This window comes from Drosophila willistoni, unplaced genomic scaffold (genome assembly GCF_018902025.1).
Source record: "Drosophila willistoni isolate 14030-0811.24 unplaced genomic scaffold, UCI_dwil_1.1 Seg185, whole genome shotgun sequence".
NCBI classification, from domain to species: domain Eukaryota; kingdom Metazoa; phylum Arthropoda; class Insecta; order Diptera; family Drosophilidae; genus Drosophila; species Drosophila willistoni.
This window is the reverse complement of record NW_025814146.1, coordinates 41,711-58,072: the sequence shown is the minus strand read 5'-3', so window position 1 is coordinate 58,072 and position 16,362 is coordinate 41,711. Positions and strand designations below refer to the sequence as shown.

Here is a 16,362-nt window from a genome sequence, read left to right as displayed (position 1 = left end):
ATATGGATATCAAACCTGGAGAAGTTGCGAGAGGAATGTCATGAGGCGGAGAGACTCTTAGCAACTAGATGGTCTCGTGTAGCGGGAGGAGCGGAGCAGAGGGATCGGCATCAACTACATGAAGCGGTTTTGGCCGAACCCGAAGGTCATGAAGTGGAGTTTGTTGAAGCGGTGTATAAGCCACGCGAAGGCAGCAAGGATCGGCCAGAACTCGCCTGTTGGAACTGTGCGGAGAAGGGCCATACATTTTGGGAGTGCAAGAGTGTAGTTCGCAAGATATTCTGCTACAAATGCGTACTACCAGGAGTAGTGTTACCCAAATGCCCCAAATGCCAGGCGGGAAACGCGATGCGGAGCAAAACAAAGGAGGAGTTGCGCTCAATGCCGCGGAAGAACGAGTGAAAACATCCAAAAATTGAAGCAGTGTCAAGGCAAAAGGAGAATCAGGCATTCGCTACGGTAAAGATGCAATAGTTTCACGTAAAAGGTCTGCTAGACACGGGAGCTTCAGTGAGTTTCCTGGGCGACGGATGTGAAGAGCTGGTGAATAAACTGGAATTAAAAAGAAAAACATCTTACTCGAAAGTTCAAACGGCAGGAGGAGTGAATCATGGTATAACGGGAAAGGTGGATGTGCATATTACGTATCGAGGTAGAATACAAGAAATGACGCTGTACCTGTGCCCGTCACTGCGTCAAAGGCATAGATTTCTGCCGCAAATTCGAGCTCGCACCTGATCTCTTGGGAGTAGAGGAGTTGTCCATCGAGGATGAGGAGTTTAATTCCAAAAAGGAGCCGGTGGAACACATGTCCTCACGAGACGCAACAAGAGGTCCTGGCAGAAGTCTGTGAGAAGTTTCAGGCGGACTCGGACGTACCACATTAGAAGAGCACACGATCCAACTGCTGGATACAGTGCCAGTGAAAGAGAGATTCTATCCAGTATCACCACCAAAGCAGAAGTTGTTGTTCCAAGAGGTCGACGAAATGCTCAAATTGGGAGTGATCGAACTGAGCGAAAGCCCGTGGAACAATAGGGTAACATTGGTGCAGAAACCTGGGAAAAATAGATTTGTTTAGATGCACGGAAATTGAATAAAGTAACAATCAAAGATGCTTACCCGTTGCAAAATATTGAGTCCATTCTGAGCCGGGTGGAGGATACGATCTTCATTAGTAGTGTTGACCTAAGGCACGCGTTCTGGCAGGTAGTGCTTGTGCCGACTCATGGATAAGGTCATCCCCCAAGGCTTGAGAAGCCACGTATTCGTATATCTGGATGATCTTCTGATTATATCCCGCACATTTGAAGAGCACATGAAGCATCTGGAGCAGTAGCTGAATGTTTGAAGAAGGCCAATCTAACTATCGGATTAAAAAAATCAAAATTTTGCTTCAGATTCCTTAAATACCTGGGATTTGTGATCGGAGATGGAAAATAAAAAACAAATCCCGATGGAAAATAAATAAAGCGATCACGGAAATTCCATTGCCAAACACCGTGAGACAGCTCCGTAGCTTTTTAGGGACGGCCGGCTGGTATCGTCGATTCGACCGATTGCCTGAAATCAAAAGGAAAATTCAAGTTAACAAAGGAGGCTACCGAGTCATTTAATTTACTAAAACAAGCCCTAACCAACGCTCCAGTATTAGTACATCCTGATTTAGCCGCAGATCTTCATTCAGTGTGATGCGAGCCATGTAGGATTGGGAGCCGCCCTGTTCCAGCAGGATGACGAAGGAAACGAGAGGCCTATCTCATTCTTTTCACAGAAGCTACGAGGAGCCCAGTTAAATTATACGGTAACGGAGAAGGAATGTTTAGCAGCAGTCAAGGCGATAGAGAGATTCCGTCCATATGAAGAGCTTATGCCGTTTACCGTCATCACAGATCATTCGAGTATCCAGTGGTTGATGACGCTGAAAGATTTAAATGGGAGATTAGCTCGCTGGTCATTGGCATTGCAGTCATACGATTTCGTGATAGAGCATAAGAAAGGAAAGGACAACGTTGTGGCAGATATGTTGTCGTGGACCGCGGTAATCGAGGAATTGAATTTTTTTGATTTTGAGACTACCGAATTTGAGAGCGAGGAGTACCGGCAACGATACAAGTGCGTGCTGTCCAATCCAGATAAATTTCCGGACCTACATGCAGAGGACGGATTGGTGCTGAAGAGGATGCGGATTACCGATAATGAAATCGGGGATGTGGCGTGGAAATTGTGGATACCAGAGGCATTGACCCATACACTCATACAGCAAGCGCATTATAGCGAAGAGGCAATGCACGGTGGAGTCGCACGAACGCTCGGCAGGCTTAAACAGTTTTACTATTGGCCACGAATGGCCGTGCAAGTCAAAAATTACATTGTTGCATGTGATACGTGTAAGGAGGTGAAACATACCACGCAGACGACCAGACCAACTATGGGAGCAGAGGTGTGCACGTCGCGGCCGATACAGAAGCTGTATCTGGACTTCCTGGGCAAATATCCACGATCCCGAAAAAGTAATTCCTATATTCTAATAGTGTTGGACCACTTTACTAAGTTTGTGTGGCTCAAAACTATGCCAAAAGCGACGTCCGCAGCGACAATAAAGTTCTTGAGGGAGGAACTCTTTAACACGTTTGGAGTACCGGAGATAGTACACACCGACAACGGGAAACAGTTTACCTCCAAGGAGTTCGAGGAAATGGTGTCCCATTTCGGGATCACACATACGCGGACAGCAGCCTATTCACCCCAAGCAAACGCGTCGGAGCGGGTGAATCAGTCTATTTTGACGGCGAAAAGAACACATGTTGGCGAGGATCACAGCTAGGGAGATACAATACCGACCAGGACAGGAGGTGTGGAAGCGCAACTTCGTTCTCAGCGACTTCAGGCGAAATATAAATGCAAAAATCTGCAAAAGGTATTCTCGATGCAGGATAATGAGACCAGTGTGCAAAAACATGTATGAATTAGAGAACTTACATGGCATCCAATTGGGACTTACATGGCATCCAATTGGGAGTTTTCCACGCCAAGGACTTGAAGCAGTAGATGCAGATGCCTGTAGTTTAGCCCGGCTAACTAATGATTGTGGCGGAGAAATATGATCGGCTGACTGAGAGAAGGTATCTCCCACAAGGCCCACTTTTCACTCCTGTTTCCTGGTAAGACCGAAAACCGAAGTGTGCTGTTATGGGCCAAATGGGCCACGAATATCCAAGTAAATGGTGGAAAGGTTTATCTTGAATAGACCCAAATATGTAATAATTATGAAGTAACCCCAAAAGCTTTCCTAAGTTGTTATGGTAACAATATAAAAAGTGTTTAATACGATTTTTTAAAGAACGTGCTTTATCCTCATCAATCGAAAAAATCTGGTCTTGCGGGTATTGTGGAGCCACTTAAAGCCATTAACTCAATATTCCACTGTAAATACAACTAGATTATAGACTAAAATCAGTTCTTTACCGACAAAGGCAGTAGGCGGGAGAATGAAAAATAAAAAGTGAAAAGTAGGCCATGTCCATTTGCCTAGTTTACCTGCCTCATTTCCTACTTCCATATTTCACATTCTAGAAAATCGTGCTCGAGAGTATAGTTCTAATAATTAAAACAAATTTAAAGTAAAATAAATTTCAAATAAAAATGCCCAATCCCTATTGGCCTAACTTTAACAAAAACGGCAAGTTTAAACAATTTGCCCAAAAACTGAAGGTTCCCAAAAAAATGGCTACAGATTGGCGCAGACAAATTATGAAGCCCTAGCCAAAGTGGAAGAATGCACCAAAATGTGCTAAATTTAATGCTCGTCCAAAATTCAAAGGTTTTAAAGCGGATAAAGTTAAACCTAGAACCAAAACGGAGAAGGCGGTATTTTCGCCTAATACGAAAGTCCTACTCCCAAACCAAGGAGTATCAAGAAAAAACATCGTGTGGCCGATAACGTGAAAAAAATGGCGGTCAAAAGCCTGAAGTCAGATGGTAAAGAAGTACAAAAAATAAGAAATAAAAAAGAATGGCTTAAGGCCGCAGCTAAGGTCGATCAACTGGAAAAGTTCAAGAAAATCGTTAATAAACATCCCCGAGAGCTGGCCATACGAGAAGGACACACCAAGATAAATATCACTGGAAATGACCAAAAAGTTTTGGTTAAGGTGAAGAAAGATGAGGACAAAGCAAATAAAATAAAATAAGGCTTACGTATATATTGAATTTTTTTGCATTAGAATTGACAACGATTATAGAAATTTTTAAAATTTCTATAATGACTTTTTTCGACCCAAATTTGTATTTAAAAAATATCAAAGAAGCTAACTTCGGCTATGCCGAAGTTTATATACCCTTGCAGTATACTTGGCAATAATATTTTTCCTTTTTGAAATTTCTTTCCCTGCAACTCAATTCATCAATACACAAACAAAATATTTCTCTTTTTACCACAAGTTTTTCTGCTTCCATCATTTTCTAAGCAAAGCACGGCACGCATACACATACAGTTCATGTAGCGTTGCGTCTGTGTGTGTATGCGTGTGCTCTGTTGATTTGATGATGGCAGTAGTAGGCAGCAAGCAGCGCTGCCGGCAGCGTTTGAACCGATTTATATTGACTGTAACTTGTGTTCTATTTATCGGATCAGATTCAAATTTTGGGATCTGAGATTTTATATCTATTACTATCATATTGGTAAATTTCATGGGGATACTCCAATTTTTGCAAAAATGTTTCTTCTAGAGCTATATGATATAGTGGTCCGATCCCAAAGATTTTCATACTTTATCTCACCCGGGTAAAAAAAAAGCTCCCAAAAAAAATTTCATCCCGATAGCTCTTAAGATGGCTGAGTAAAACGCGTACGCACCGACGGACAGACGGACAGACGGTCAGACGGACAGACGGACAGACGGACAGACGGACATGGCTATATCGACTTAGCTTCTCATGCTGATCAAGAATATATATACTTTATGGGGTCGGAAACGTCTCCTTCTGTGCGTTTCAAACATCTGACCAATTTTATAATACCCTCTGCAAGGGTATAATAAGTAAACATCTGGATTGTTAATGCAATTTTATATATTTTGCTCTTTACAATGGGGAAATTTGGTTGCTTGGTAGTTCGATTGGGCGTCCCGAGGAGCTCATCTTATTTTGGACCGGAATTCATCCAATTAGCTATTGCTTTCAGAGAGCTAAAAACAGGCGGACATGGCCAATTTTTCTAGCTAGCTGACTGATGTACATTTTACATTTGAGCAGTGACAGAAATCTATATGTATAATTGATTATAAGTTTAAGTTATATTTTTTTACTTGATACTTAGAATAAGAAGTAGATGCACGAATATCCAAGTAAATGGTGGAAAGGTTTATCTTGAATAGACCCAAATATGTAATAATTAGGAAGTAACCCCAAAAGCTTTCCTAAGTTGTTATGGTAACAATATAAAAAGTGTTTAATACGATTTTTTAAAGAACGTGCTTTATCCTCATCAATCGAATAAATCTGGTCTTGCGGGTATTGTGGAGCCACTTAAAAGCCATTAACTCAATATTCCACTGTAAATACAACTAGATTATAGACTAAAATCAGTTCTTTACCGACAAAGGCAGTAGGCGGGAGAGTGAAAAATAAAAAGTGAAAAGTAGGCCATGTCCATTTGCCTAGTTTACCTGCCTCATTTCCTACTTCCATATTTCACATTCTAGAAAATCGTGCTCGAGAGTATAGTTCTAATAATTAAAACAAATTTAAAGTAAAAATAAATTTCAAATAAAAATGCCCAATCCCTATTGGCCTAACTTTAACAAAAACGGCAAGTTTAAACAATTTGCCCAAAAACTGAAGGTTCCCAAAAAAATGGCTACAGATTGGCGCAGACAAATTATGAAGCCCAAGCCAAAGTGGAAGAATGCACCAAAATGTGCTAAATTTAATGCTCGTCCAAAATTCAAAGGTTTTAAAGCGGATAAAATTAAACCTAGAACCAAAACGGAGAAGGCGGTATTTTCGCCTAATACGAAAGTAGCAGTGATTGCCCCTTTTGGCCACGTTTCCCGTGAGGTACGCCCACTCACTAGAAGTCCTACTCCCAAACCAAGGAGTATCAAGAAAAAACATCGTGTGGCCGATAACGTGAAAAAAATGGCGGTCAAAAGCCTGAAGTCAGTTGGTAAAGAAGTACAAAAAATAAGAAATAAAAAAGGCATTCGCTACGGTAAAGATGCAATAGTTTCACGTAAAAGGTCTGCTAGACACGGGAGCTTCAGTGAGTTTCCTGGGCGACGGATGTGAAGAGCTGGTGAATAAACTGGAATTAAAAAAGAAAAACATCTTACTCGAAAGTTCACACGGCAGGAGGAGTGAATCATGCTATAACGGGAAAGGTGGATGTGCATGTTACGTATCGAGGTAGAATACAAGAAATGACGCTGTACCTGTGCCCGTCACTGCGTCAAAGGCATAGATTTCTGCCGCAAATTCGAGCTCGCACCTGATCTCTTGGGAGTAGAGGAGTTGTCCATCGAGGATGAGGAGTTTAATTCCAAAAAGGAGCCGGTGGAACCACATGTCCTCAACGAGACGCAACAAGAGGTCCTGGCAGAAGTCTGTGAGAAGTTTCAGGCGGACTCGGACGTACCACATTAGAAGAGCACACGATCCAACTGCTGGATACAGTGCCAGTGAAAGAGAGATTCTATCCAGTATCACCACCAAAGCAGAAGTTGTTGTTCCAAGAGGTCGACGAAATGCTCAAATTGGGAGTGATCGAACTGAGCGAAAGCCCGTGGAACAATAGGGTAACATTGGTGCAGAAACCTGGGAAAAATAGACTTTGTTTTGTCAATCAAAGATGCTTACCCGTTGCAAAATATTGAGTCCATTCTGAGCCGGGTGGAGGATACGATCTTCATTAGTAGTGTTGACCTAAGGCACGCGTTCTGGCAGGTAGAGTTGGAGGTGGAAAGTCGGAAATACACGGCGTTTACCATCCCGGGATGCCCGCTGTATCAGTTCCGCAGAATGCCTTTCGGGCTTTGCAATGCGGCGCAGCGCTTGTGCCGACTCATGGATAAGGTCATCCCCCAAGGCTTGTATATCTGGATGATCTTCTGATTATATCTCGCACATTTGAAGAGCACATGAAGCATCTGGAGGCAGTAGCAGAATGTTTGAAGAAGGCCAATCTAACTATCGGATTAAAAAAATCAAAATTTTGCTTCAGATTCCTTAAATACCTGGGATTTGTGATCGGAGATGGAAAATAAATAAAGCGATCACGGAAATTCCATTGCCAAACACCGTGAGACAGCTCCGTAGCTTTTTCGGGACGGCCGGCTGGTATCGTCGATTCGACCGATTGCCTGAAATCAAAAGGAAAATTCAAGTTAACAAAGGAGGCTACCGAGTCATTTAATTTACTAAAACAAGCCCTAACCAACGCTCCAGTATTAGTACATCCTGATTTTAGCCGCAGATTCTTCATTCAGTGTGATGCGAGCCATGTAGGATTGGGAGCCGCCCTGTTCCAGCAGGATGACGAAGGAAACGAGAGGCCTATCTCATTCTTTTCACAGAAGCTACGAGGAGCCCAGTTAAATTATACGGTAACGGAGAAGGAATGTTTAGCAGCAGTCAAGGCGATAGAGAGATTCCGTCCATATGAAGAGCTTATGCCGTTTACCGTCATCACAGATCATTCGAGTCTCCAGTGGTTGATGACGCTGAAAGATATAAATGGGAGATTAGCTCGCTGGTCATTGGCATTGCAGTCATACGATTTCGTGATAGAGCATAAGAAAGGAAAGGACAATGTTGTGGCAGATATGTTGTCGTGGACCGCGGTAATCGAGGAATTGAATTTTTTTGATTTTGAGACTACCGAATTTGAGAGCGAGGAGTACCGGCAACGATACAAGTGCGTGCTGTCCAATCCAGATAAATTTCCGGACCTACATGCAGAGGACGGATTGGTGCTGAAGAGGATGCGGATTACCGATAATGAAATCGGGGATGTGGCGTGGAAATTGTGGATACCAGAGGCATTGACCCATACACTCATACAGCAAGCGCATTATAGCGAAGAGGCAATGCATATTGGCCACGAATGGCCGTGCAAGTCAAAAATTACATTGTTGCATGTGATACGTGTAAGGAGGCGAAACATACCACGCAGACGACCAGACCAACTATGGGAGCCGCGGCCGATACAGAAGCTGTATCTGGACTTCCTGGGCAAATATCCACGATCCCGAAAAAGTAATGCCTATATTCTAATAGTGTTGGACCACTTTACTAAGTTTGTGTGGCTCAAAACTATGCCAAAAGCGACGTCCGCAGCGACAATAAAGTTCTTGAGGGAGGAACTCTTTAACACGTTTGGAGTACCGGAGATAGTACACACCGACAACGGGAAACAGTTTACCTCCAAGGAGTTCGAGGAAATGGTGTCCCATTTCGGGATCACACATACGCGGACAGCAGCCTATTCACCCCAAGCAAACGCGTCGGAGCGGGTGAATCAGTCTATTTTGACGGCGAAAAGAACACATGTTGGCGAGGATCACAGCTAGGGAGATACAATACCGACCAGGACAGGAGGTGTGGAAGCGCAACTTCGTTCTCAGCGACTTCAGGCGAAATATAAATGCAAAATTCTGCAAAAGGTATTCTCGATGCAGGATAATGAGACCAGTGTGCAAAAACATGTATGAATTAGAGAACTTACATGGCATCCAATTGGGAGTTTCCACGCCAAGGACTTGAAGCAGTAGATGCGGATGCCTGTAGTTTAGCCCGGCTAACTAATGATTGTGGCGGAGAAATATGATCGGCTGACTGAGAGAAGGTATCTCCCACAAGGCCCACTTTTCACTCCTGTTTCCTGGTAAGACCGAAAACCGAAGTGTGCTGTTATGGGCCAAATGGGCCACGAATATCCAAGTAAATGGTGGAAAGGTTTATCTTGAATAGACCCAAATATGTAATAATTAGGAAGTAACCCCAAAAGCTTTCCTAAGTTGTTATGGTAACAATATAAAAAGTGTTTAATACGATTTTTTAAAGAACGTGCTTTATCCTCATCAATCGAAAAAATCTGGTCTTGCGGGTATTGTGGAGCCACTTAAAAGCCATTAACTCAATATTCCACTGTAAATACAACTAGATTATAGACTAAAATCAGTTCTTTACCGACAAAGGCAGTAGGCGGGAGAATGAAAAATAAAAAGTGAAAAGTAGGCCATGTCCATTTGCCTAGTTTACCTGCCTCATTTCCTACTTCCATATTTCACATTCTAGAAAATCGTGCTCGAGAGTATAGTTCTAATAATTAAAACAAATTTAAAGTAAAAATAAATTTCAAATAAAAATGCCCAATCCCTATTGGCCTAACTTTAACAAAAACGGCAAGTTTAAACAATTTGCCCAAAAACTGAAGGTTCCCAAAAAAATGGCTACAGATTGGCGCAGACAAATTATGAAGCCCAAGCCAAAGTGGAAGAATGCACCAAAATGTGCTAAATTTAATGCTCGTCCAAAATTCAAAGGTTTTAAAGCGGATAAAGTTAAACCTAGAACCAAAACGGAGAAGGCGGTATTTTCGCCTAATACGAAAGTAGCAGTGATTGCCCCTTTTGGCCACGTTTCCCGTGAGGTACGCCGACTCTCTAGAAGTCCTACTCCCAAACCAAGGAGTATCAAGAAAAAACATCGTGTGGCCGATAACGTGAAAAAAATGGCGGTGAAAAGCCTGAAGTCAGATGGTAAAGAAGTACAAAAAATAAGAAATAAAAAAGAATGGCTTAAGGCCGCAGCTAAGGTCGATCAACTGGAAAAGTTCAAGAAAATCGTTAATAAACATCCCCGAGAGCTGGCCATACGAAAAGGACACACCAAGATAAATATCGCTAAAAATGACCAAAAAGTTTTGGTTAAAGTGAAGAAAGAGGACAAAGCAAATAAAAGAAAAAAAGGCTTATGTATATATTGAATTTTTTTGCATTAGAAATGACAACGATTCTACAAATTTTTTAAAATTTCTGTAATGACTTTTTTCAACCCATATTTGTATTTGAAAATAAGTAAACATCTGGATTGTTAATGCAATTTTATATCTTTTGCTCTTTACAATGGGGAAATTTGGTTGCTTGGTAGTTCGATTGGGCGTCCCGAGGAGCTCATCTTATTTTGGACCGGAATTCATCCAATTAGGTATTGCTTTCAGAGAGCTAAAAACAGCGGACATGGCCAATTTTTCTAGCTAGCAGACTGATGTACATTTTTACATTTGAGCAGTGACAGAAATCCATATGTATAATTGATTATAAGTTTAAGTCATATTTTTTTACTTGATAGTTTGAATAAGAAGTAGATGCACGAATATCCAAGTAAATGGTGGAAAGGTTTATCTTGAATAGACCCAAATATGTAATAATTAGGAAGTAACCCCAAAAGCTTTCCTAAGTTGTTATGGTAACAATATAAAAAGTGTTTAATACGATTTTTTAAAGAACGTGCTTTATCCTCATCAATCGAAAAAATCTGGTCTTGCGGGTATTGTGGAGCCACTTAAAAGCCATTAACTCAATATTCCACTGTAAATACAACTAGATTATAGACTAAAATCAGTTCTTTACCGACAAAGGCAGTAGGCGGGAGAATGAAAAGTTCAAGAAAATCGTTAATAGACATCCCCGAGAGCTGGCCATACGAAAAGGACACACCAAGATAAATATCGCTAAAAATGACCAAAAAATTTTGGTTAAAGTGAAGAAAGAGGACAAAGCAAATAAAAGAAAAAAAGGCTTATGTATATATTGAATTTTTTTGCATTAGAAATGACAACGATTCTACAAATTTTTTAAAATTTCTGTAATGACTTTTTTCAACCCATATTTGTATTTGAAAATAAGTAAACATCTGGATTGTTAATGCAATTTTATATCTTTTGCTCTTTACAATGGGGAAATTTGGTTGCTTGGTAGTTCGATTGGGCGTCCCGAGGAGCTCATCTTATTTTGGACCGGAATTCATCCAATTAGGTATTGCTTTCAGAGAGCTAAAAACAGGCGGACATGGCCAATTTTTCTAGCTAGCAGACTGATGTACATTTTTACATTTGAGCAGTGACAGAAATCCATATGTATAATTGATTATAAGTTTAAGTCATATTTTTTTACTTGATAGTTTGAATAAGAAGTAGATGCACGAATATCCAAGTAAATGGTGGAAAGGTTTATCTTGAATAGACCCAAATATGTAATAATTAGGAAGTAACCCCAAAAGCTTTCCTAAGTTGTTATGGTAACAATATAAAAAGTGTTTAACACGATTTTTTAAAGAACGTGCTTTATCCTCATCAATCGAATAAATCTGGTCTTGCGGGTATTGTGGAGCCACTTAAAAGCCATTAACTCAATATTCCACTGTAAATACAACTAGATTATAGACTAAAATCAGTTCTTTACCGACAAAGGCAGTAGGCGGGAGAGTGAAAAATAAAAAGTGAAAAGTAGGCCATATCCATTTGCCTAGTTTACCTGCCTCATTTCCTACTTCCATATTTCACATTCTAGAAAATCGTGCTCGAGAGTATAGTTCTAATAATTAAAACAAATTTAAAGTAAAAATAAATTTCAAATAAAAATGCCCAATCCCTATTGGCCTAACTTTAACAAAAACGGCAAGTTTAAACAATTTGCCCAAAAACTGAAGGTTCCCAAAAAAATGGCTACAGATTGGCGCAGACAAATTATGAAGCCCAAGCCAAAGTGGAAGGATGCACCAAAATGTGCTAAATTTAATGCTCGTCTAAAATTCAAAGGTTTTAAAGCGGATAAAGTTAAACCTAGAACCAAAACGGAGAAGACGGTATTTTCGCCTAATACGAAAGTAGCAGTGATTGCCCCTTTTGGCCACGTTTCCCGTGAGGTACGCCCACTCACTAGAAGTCCTACTCCCAAACCAAGGAGTATCAAGAAAAAACATCGTGTGGCCGATAACGTGAAAAAAATGGCGGTCAAAAGCCTGAAGTCAGATGGTAAAGAAGTACAAAAAATAAGAAATAAAAAAGAATGGCTTAAGGCCGCAGCTAAGGTCGATCAACTGGAAAAGTTCAAGAAAATCGTTAATAAACATCCCCGAGAGCTGGCCATACGAAAAGGACACACCAAGATAAATATTACTGGAAATGACCAAAAAGTTTTGGTTAAGGTGAAGAAAGATGAGGACAAAGCAAATAAAAGAAAATAAGGCTTACGTATATATTGAATTTTTTTGGATTAGAATTGACAACGATTCTATAAATTTTTTTAAATTTCTATAATTACTTTTTTCGAACCATATTTGTATTTAAAAATAAGTAAACATGTGGATTGTTAATGCAATTTTATATCTTTTGCTCTTTACAATGGGGAAATTTGGTTGCTTGGTAGTTCGATTGGGCGTCCCGAGGTGCTCATCTTATTTTGGACCGGAATTCATCCAATTAGCTATTGCTTTCAGAGAGCTAAAAACAGGCGGACATGGCCAATTTTTCTAGCTAGCAGACTGATGTACATTTTTATAATTGATATATAATTGATTAAGTTTAAGTCATATTTTTTTACTTGATAGTTTGAATAAGAAGTAGATGCACGAATATCCAAGTAAATGGTGGAAAGGTTTATCTTGAATAGACCCAAATATGTAATAATTAGGAAGTAACCCCAAAAGCTTTCCTAAGTTGTTATGGTAACAATATAAAAAGTGTTTAATACGTTTTTTTTAAGAACGTGCTTTATCCTCATCAATCGAATAAATCTGGTCTTGCGGGTATTGTGGAGCCACTTAAAAGCCATTAACTCAATATTCCACTGTAAATACAACTAGATTATAGACTAAAATCAGTTCTTTACCGACAAAGGCAGTAGGCGACAGTGACAGAAATCCATATGTATAATTGATTATAAGTTTAAGTCATATTTTTTTACTTGATAGTTTGAATAAGAAGTAGATGCACGAATATCCAAGTAAATGGTGGAAAGGTTTATCTTGAATAGACCCAAATATGTAATAATTAGGAAGTAACCCCAAAAGCTTTCCTAAGTTGTTATGGTAACAATATAAAAAGTGTTTAATACGACTTTTTAAAGAACGTGCTTTATCCTCATCAATCGAATAAATCTGGTCTTGCGGGTATTGTGGAGCCACTTAAAAGCCATTAACTCAATATTCCACTGTAAATACAACTAGATTATAGACTAAAATCAGTTCTTTACCGACAAAGGCAGTAGGCGGGAGAGTGAAAAATAAAAAGTGAAAAGTAGGCCATATCCATTTGCCTAGTTTACCTGCCTCATTTCCTACTTCCATATTTCACATTCTAGAAAATCGTGCTCGAGAGTATAGTTCTAATAATTAAAACAAATTTAAAGTAAAAATAAATTTCAAATAAAAATGCCCAATCCCTATTGGCCTAACTTTAACAAAAACGGCAAGTTTAAACAATTTGCCCAAAAACTGAAGGTTCCCAAAAAAATGGCTACAGATTGGCGCAGACAAATTATGAAGCCCAAGCCAAAGTGGAAGGATGCACCAAAATGTGCTAAATTTAATGCTCGTCTAAAATTCAAAGGTTTTAAAGCGGATAAAGTTAAACCTAGAACCAAAACGGAGAAGACGGTATTTTCGCCTAATACGAAAGTAGCAGTGATTGCCCCTTTTGGCCACGTTTCCCGTGAGGTACGCCCACTCACTAGAAGTCCTACTCCCAAACCAAGGTGTATCAAGAAAAAACATCGTGTGGCCGATAACGTGAAAAAAATGGCGGTCAAAAGCCTGAAGTCAGATGGTAAAGAAGTACAAAAAATAAGAAATAAAAAAGAATGGCTTAAGGCCGCAACTAAGGTCGATCAACTGGAAAAGTTCAAGAAAATCGTTAATAAACATCCCCGAGAGCTGGCCATACGAAAAGGACACACCAAGATAAATATTACTGGAAATGACCAAAAAGTTTTGGTTAAGGTGAAGAAAGATGAGGACAAAGCAAATAAAAGAAAATAAGGCTTACGTATATATTGAATTTTTTTGCATTAGAATTGACAACGATTCTATAAATTTTTTTAAATTTCTATAATTACTTTTTTCGAACCATATTTGTATTTAAAAATAAGTAAACATGTGGATTGTTAATGCAATTTTATATCTTTTGCTCTTTACAATGGGGAAATTTGGTTGCTTGGTAGTTCGATTGGGCGTCCCGAGGTGCTCATCTTATTTTGGACCGGAATTCATCCAATTAGCTATTGCTTTCAGAGAGCTAAAAACAGGCGGACATGGCCAATTTTTCTAGCTAGCAGACTGATGTACATTTTTACATTTGAGCAGTGACAGAAATCGATATGTATAATTGATTAAGTTTAAGTCATATTTTTTACTTGATAGTTTGAATAAGAAGTAGATGCACGAATATCCAAGTAAATGGTGGAAAGGTTTATCTTGAATAGACCCAAATATGTAATAATTAGGAAGTAACCCCAAAAGCTTTCCTAAGTTGTTATGGTAACAATATAAAAAGTGTTTAATACGTTTTTTTTAAGAACGTGCTTTATCCTCATCAATCGAATAAATCTGGTCTTGCGGGTATTGTGGAGCCACTTAAAAGCCATTAACTCAATATTCCACTGTAAATACAACTAGATTATAGACTAAAATCAGTTCTTTACCGACAAAGGCAGTAGGCGGGAGAGTGAAAAATAAAAAGTGAAAAGTAGGCCATGTCCATTTGCCTAGTTTACCTGCCTCGTTTCCTACTTCCATATTTCACATTCTAGAAAATCGTGCTCGAGAGTATAGTTCTAATAATTAAAACAAATTTAAAGTAAAAATAAATTTCAAATAAAAATGCCCAATCCCTTTTGGCTTAACTTTAACAAAAACGGCAAGTTTAAAAAATTTGCCCAAAAACTGAAGGTTCCCAAAAAATGGCTACAGATTGGCGCAGACAAATTATGAAGCCCAAGCCAAAGTGGAAGGATGCACCAAAATGTGCTAAATTTAATGCTCGTCCAAAATTCAAAGGTTTTAAAGCGGATAAAGTTAAACCTAGAACCAAAACGGAGAAGGCGGTATTTTCGCCTAATACGAAAGTAGCAGTGATTGCCCCTTTTGGCCACGTTTCCCGTGAGGTACGCCCACTCACTAGAAGTCCTACTCCCAAACCAAGAAGTATCAAGAAAAACATCGTGTGGCCGATATCGTAAAAAAAATGGCGGTCAAAAGCCTGAAGTCAGATGGTAAAGAAGTACAAAAAATAAGAAATAAAAAAGAATGGCTTAAGGCCGCAACTAAGGTCGATCAACTGGAAAAGTTCAAGAAAATCGTTAATAAACATCCCCGAGAGCTGGCCATACGAAAAGGACACACCAAGATAAATGACAACGATTCTACAAATTTTTTAAAATTTCTGTAATGACTTTTTTCAACCCATATTTGTATTTGAAAATAAGTAAACATCTGGATTGTTAATGCAATTTTATATCTTTTGCTCTTTACAATGGGGAAATTTGGTTGTTTGGTAGTTCGATTGGGCGTCCCGAGGAGCTTATATTATTTAGGACCGGATTTCATCGAATTAGCTATTGCTTTTCTGCGGACATGGCAGCTTGACAATCTTACTAGAGAATACATTTCAAAATGCTTTCTCCTCTCCTTCATCCGACCAATTTTGTGATACCCTCCGGATACTTCTTAGTTTTGGCCCATGTGGAAAGAGTATCAAAACAACGACATTGACGAAGGTCTTTTCTTCGTATTTGTTTGTGGATTTATTTTATATAATTTGTTATGGGCCAAATAATTGATAAACAACAATACAGCTGTTATCGATGGGGCTGGCTCGTTAGCTAGAAAATTAGCTGGGAATTTGGCGCGAAAAAACCAAGAGAACCAAAATTTGAATTTTTAGGAATCTAAGAGAGTGGAGGAGTTGAGTCTTTTTTGGAAAAAAAGAGGAAGAGGACGAAGAAAAAAAAAGAGGAGTTAAGTTCTAGAAGGCACGTGGAGTTGTTAAGTTGTGCAAGAAGAAAAAAAACTGAAAAGTGCGTGTGCCTAGAAGGAGCATCCCACCCATCCTTGAAGACCAAGAATTGCATGCGAGACGCAGGACGGACACACACAGGAGCCTTCGGACAGCCAATTCGACGAGATCCAATCGGCCACCCAGGTCCGGGTGCTCCAGGTTTTTTTTCTCCATTTAACCTCAACATTAGGCTGTTAGAATAAGTAATTGTATTTTGTTTATTTATATAATTTATTTCATTTATATTTGTATACGACCCAGTGGTACCCTGGTTAGGCTCAGTCAATATTGTAAAAAAAAAGTGA

At 39.5% G+C, this 16,362-nt stretch overlaps 2 protein-coding genes across 2 annotated transcripts; one reads left to right on the top strand and one right to left on the bottom strand.

The window, feature by feature from the left end:
- Positions 1-1,160: 1,160 nt before the first annotated feature.
- Positions 1,161-8,735, top strand: LOC124461031. The gene is made up of 2 exons (XM_047012621.1): positions 1,161-1,209; positions 6,946-8,735. The coding sequence occupies exon 2, from the start codon at positions 7,671-7,673 to the stop codon at positions 8,568-8,570; it is 900 nt and encodes a 299-aa protein (XP_046868577.1). The 5' UTR covers positions 1,161-1,209; positions 6,946-7,670; the 3' UTR covers positions 8,571-8,735.
- LOC111519695 lies at positions 6,206-6,947 on the bottom strand. Its single transcript, XM_047012622.1, has 3 exons — positions 6,859-6,947; positions 6,435-6,816; positions 6,206-6,307 (listed from the first exon to the last, which is right to left on the bottom strand). The coding sequence occupies exons 2-3, from the start codon at positions 6,640-6,642 to the stop codon at positions 6,210-6,212; spliced, it is 306 nt and encodes a 101-aa protein (XP_046868578.1). The 5' UTR covers positions 6,643-6,816; positions 6,859-6,947; the 3' UTR covers positions 6,206-6,209.
- Positions 8,736-16,362: the final 7,627 nt, after the last annotated feature.

Coding starts and splice junctions, on each gene's coding strand:
- LOC124461031 (XM_047012621.1), top strand. CDS start 7,671: ATGCCGTTTACCGTCATCACAGATCATTCGAGTCTCCAGTGGTTGATG.
- LOC111519695 (XM_047012622.1), bottom strand. CDS start 6,642: ATGTGGTACGTCCGAGTCCGCCTGAAACTTCTCACAGACTTCTGCCAG. Junction 6,308..6,434: donor TGACGCAGTGACGGGCACAG/GTACAGCGTCAT, acceptor TTTTAATTCCAG/TTTATTCACCAGCTCTTCAC.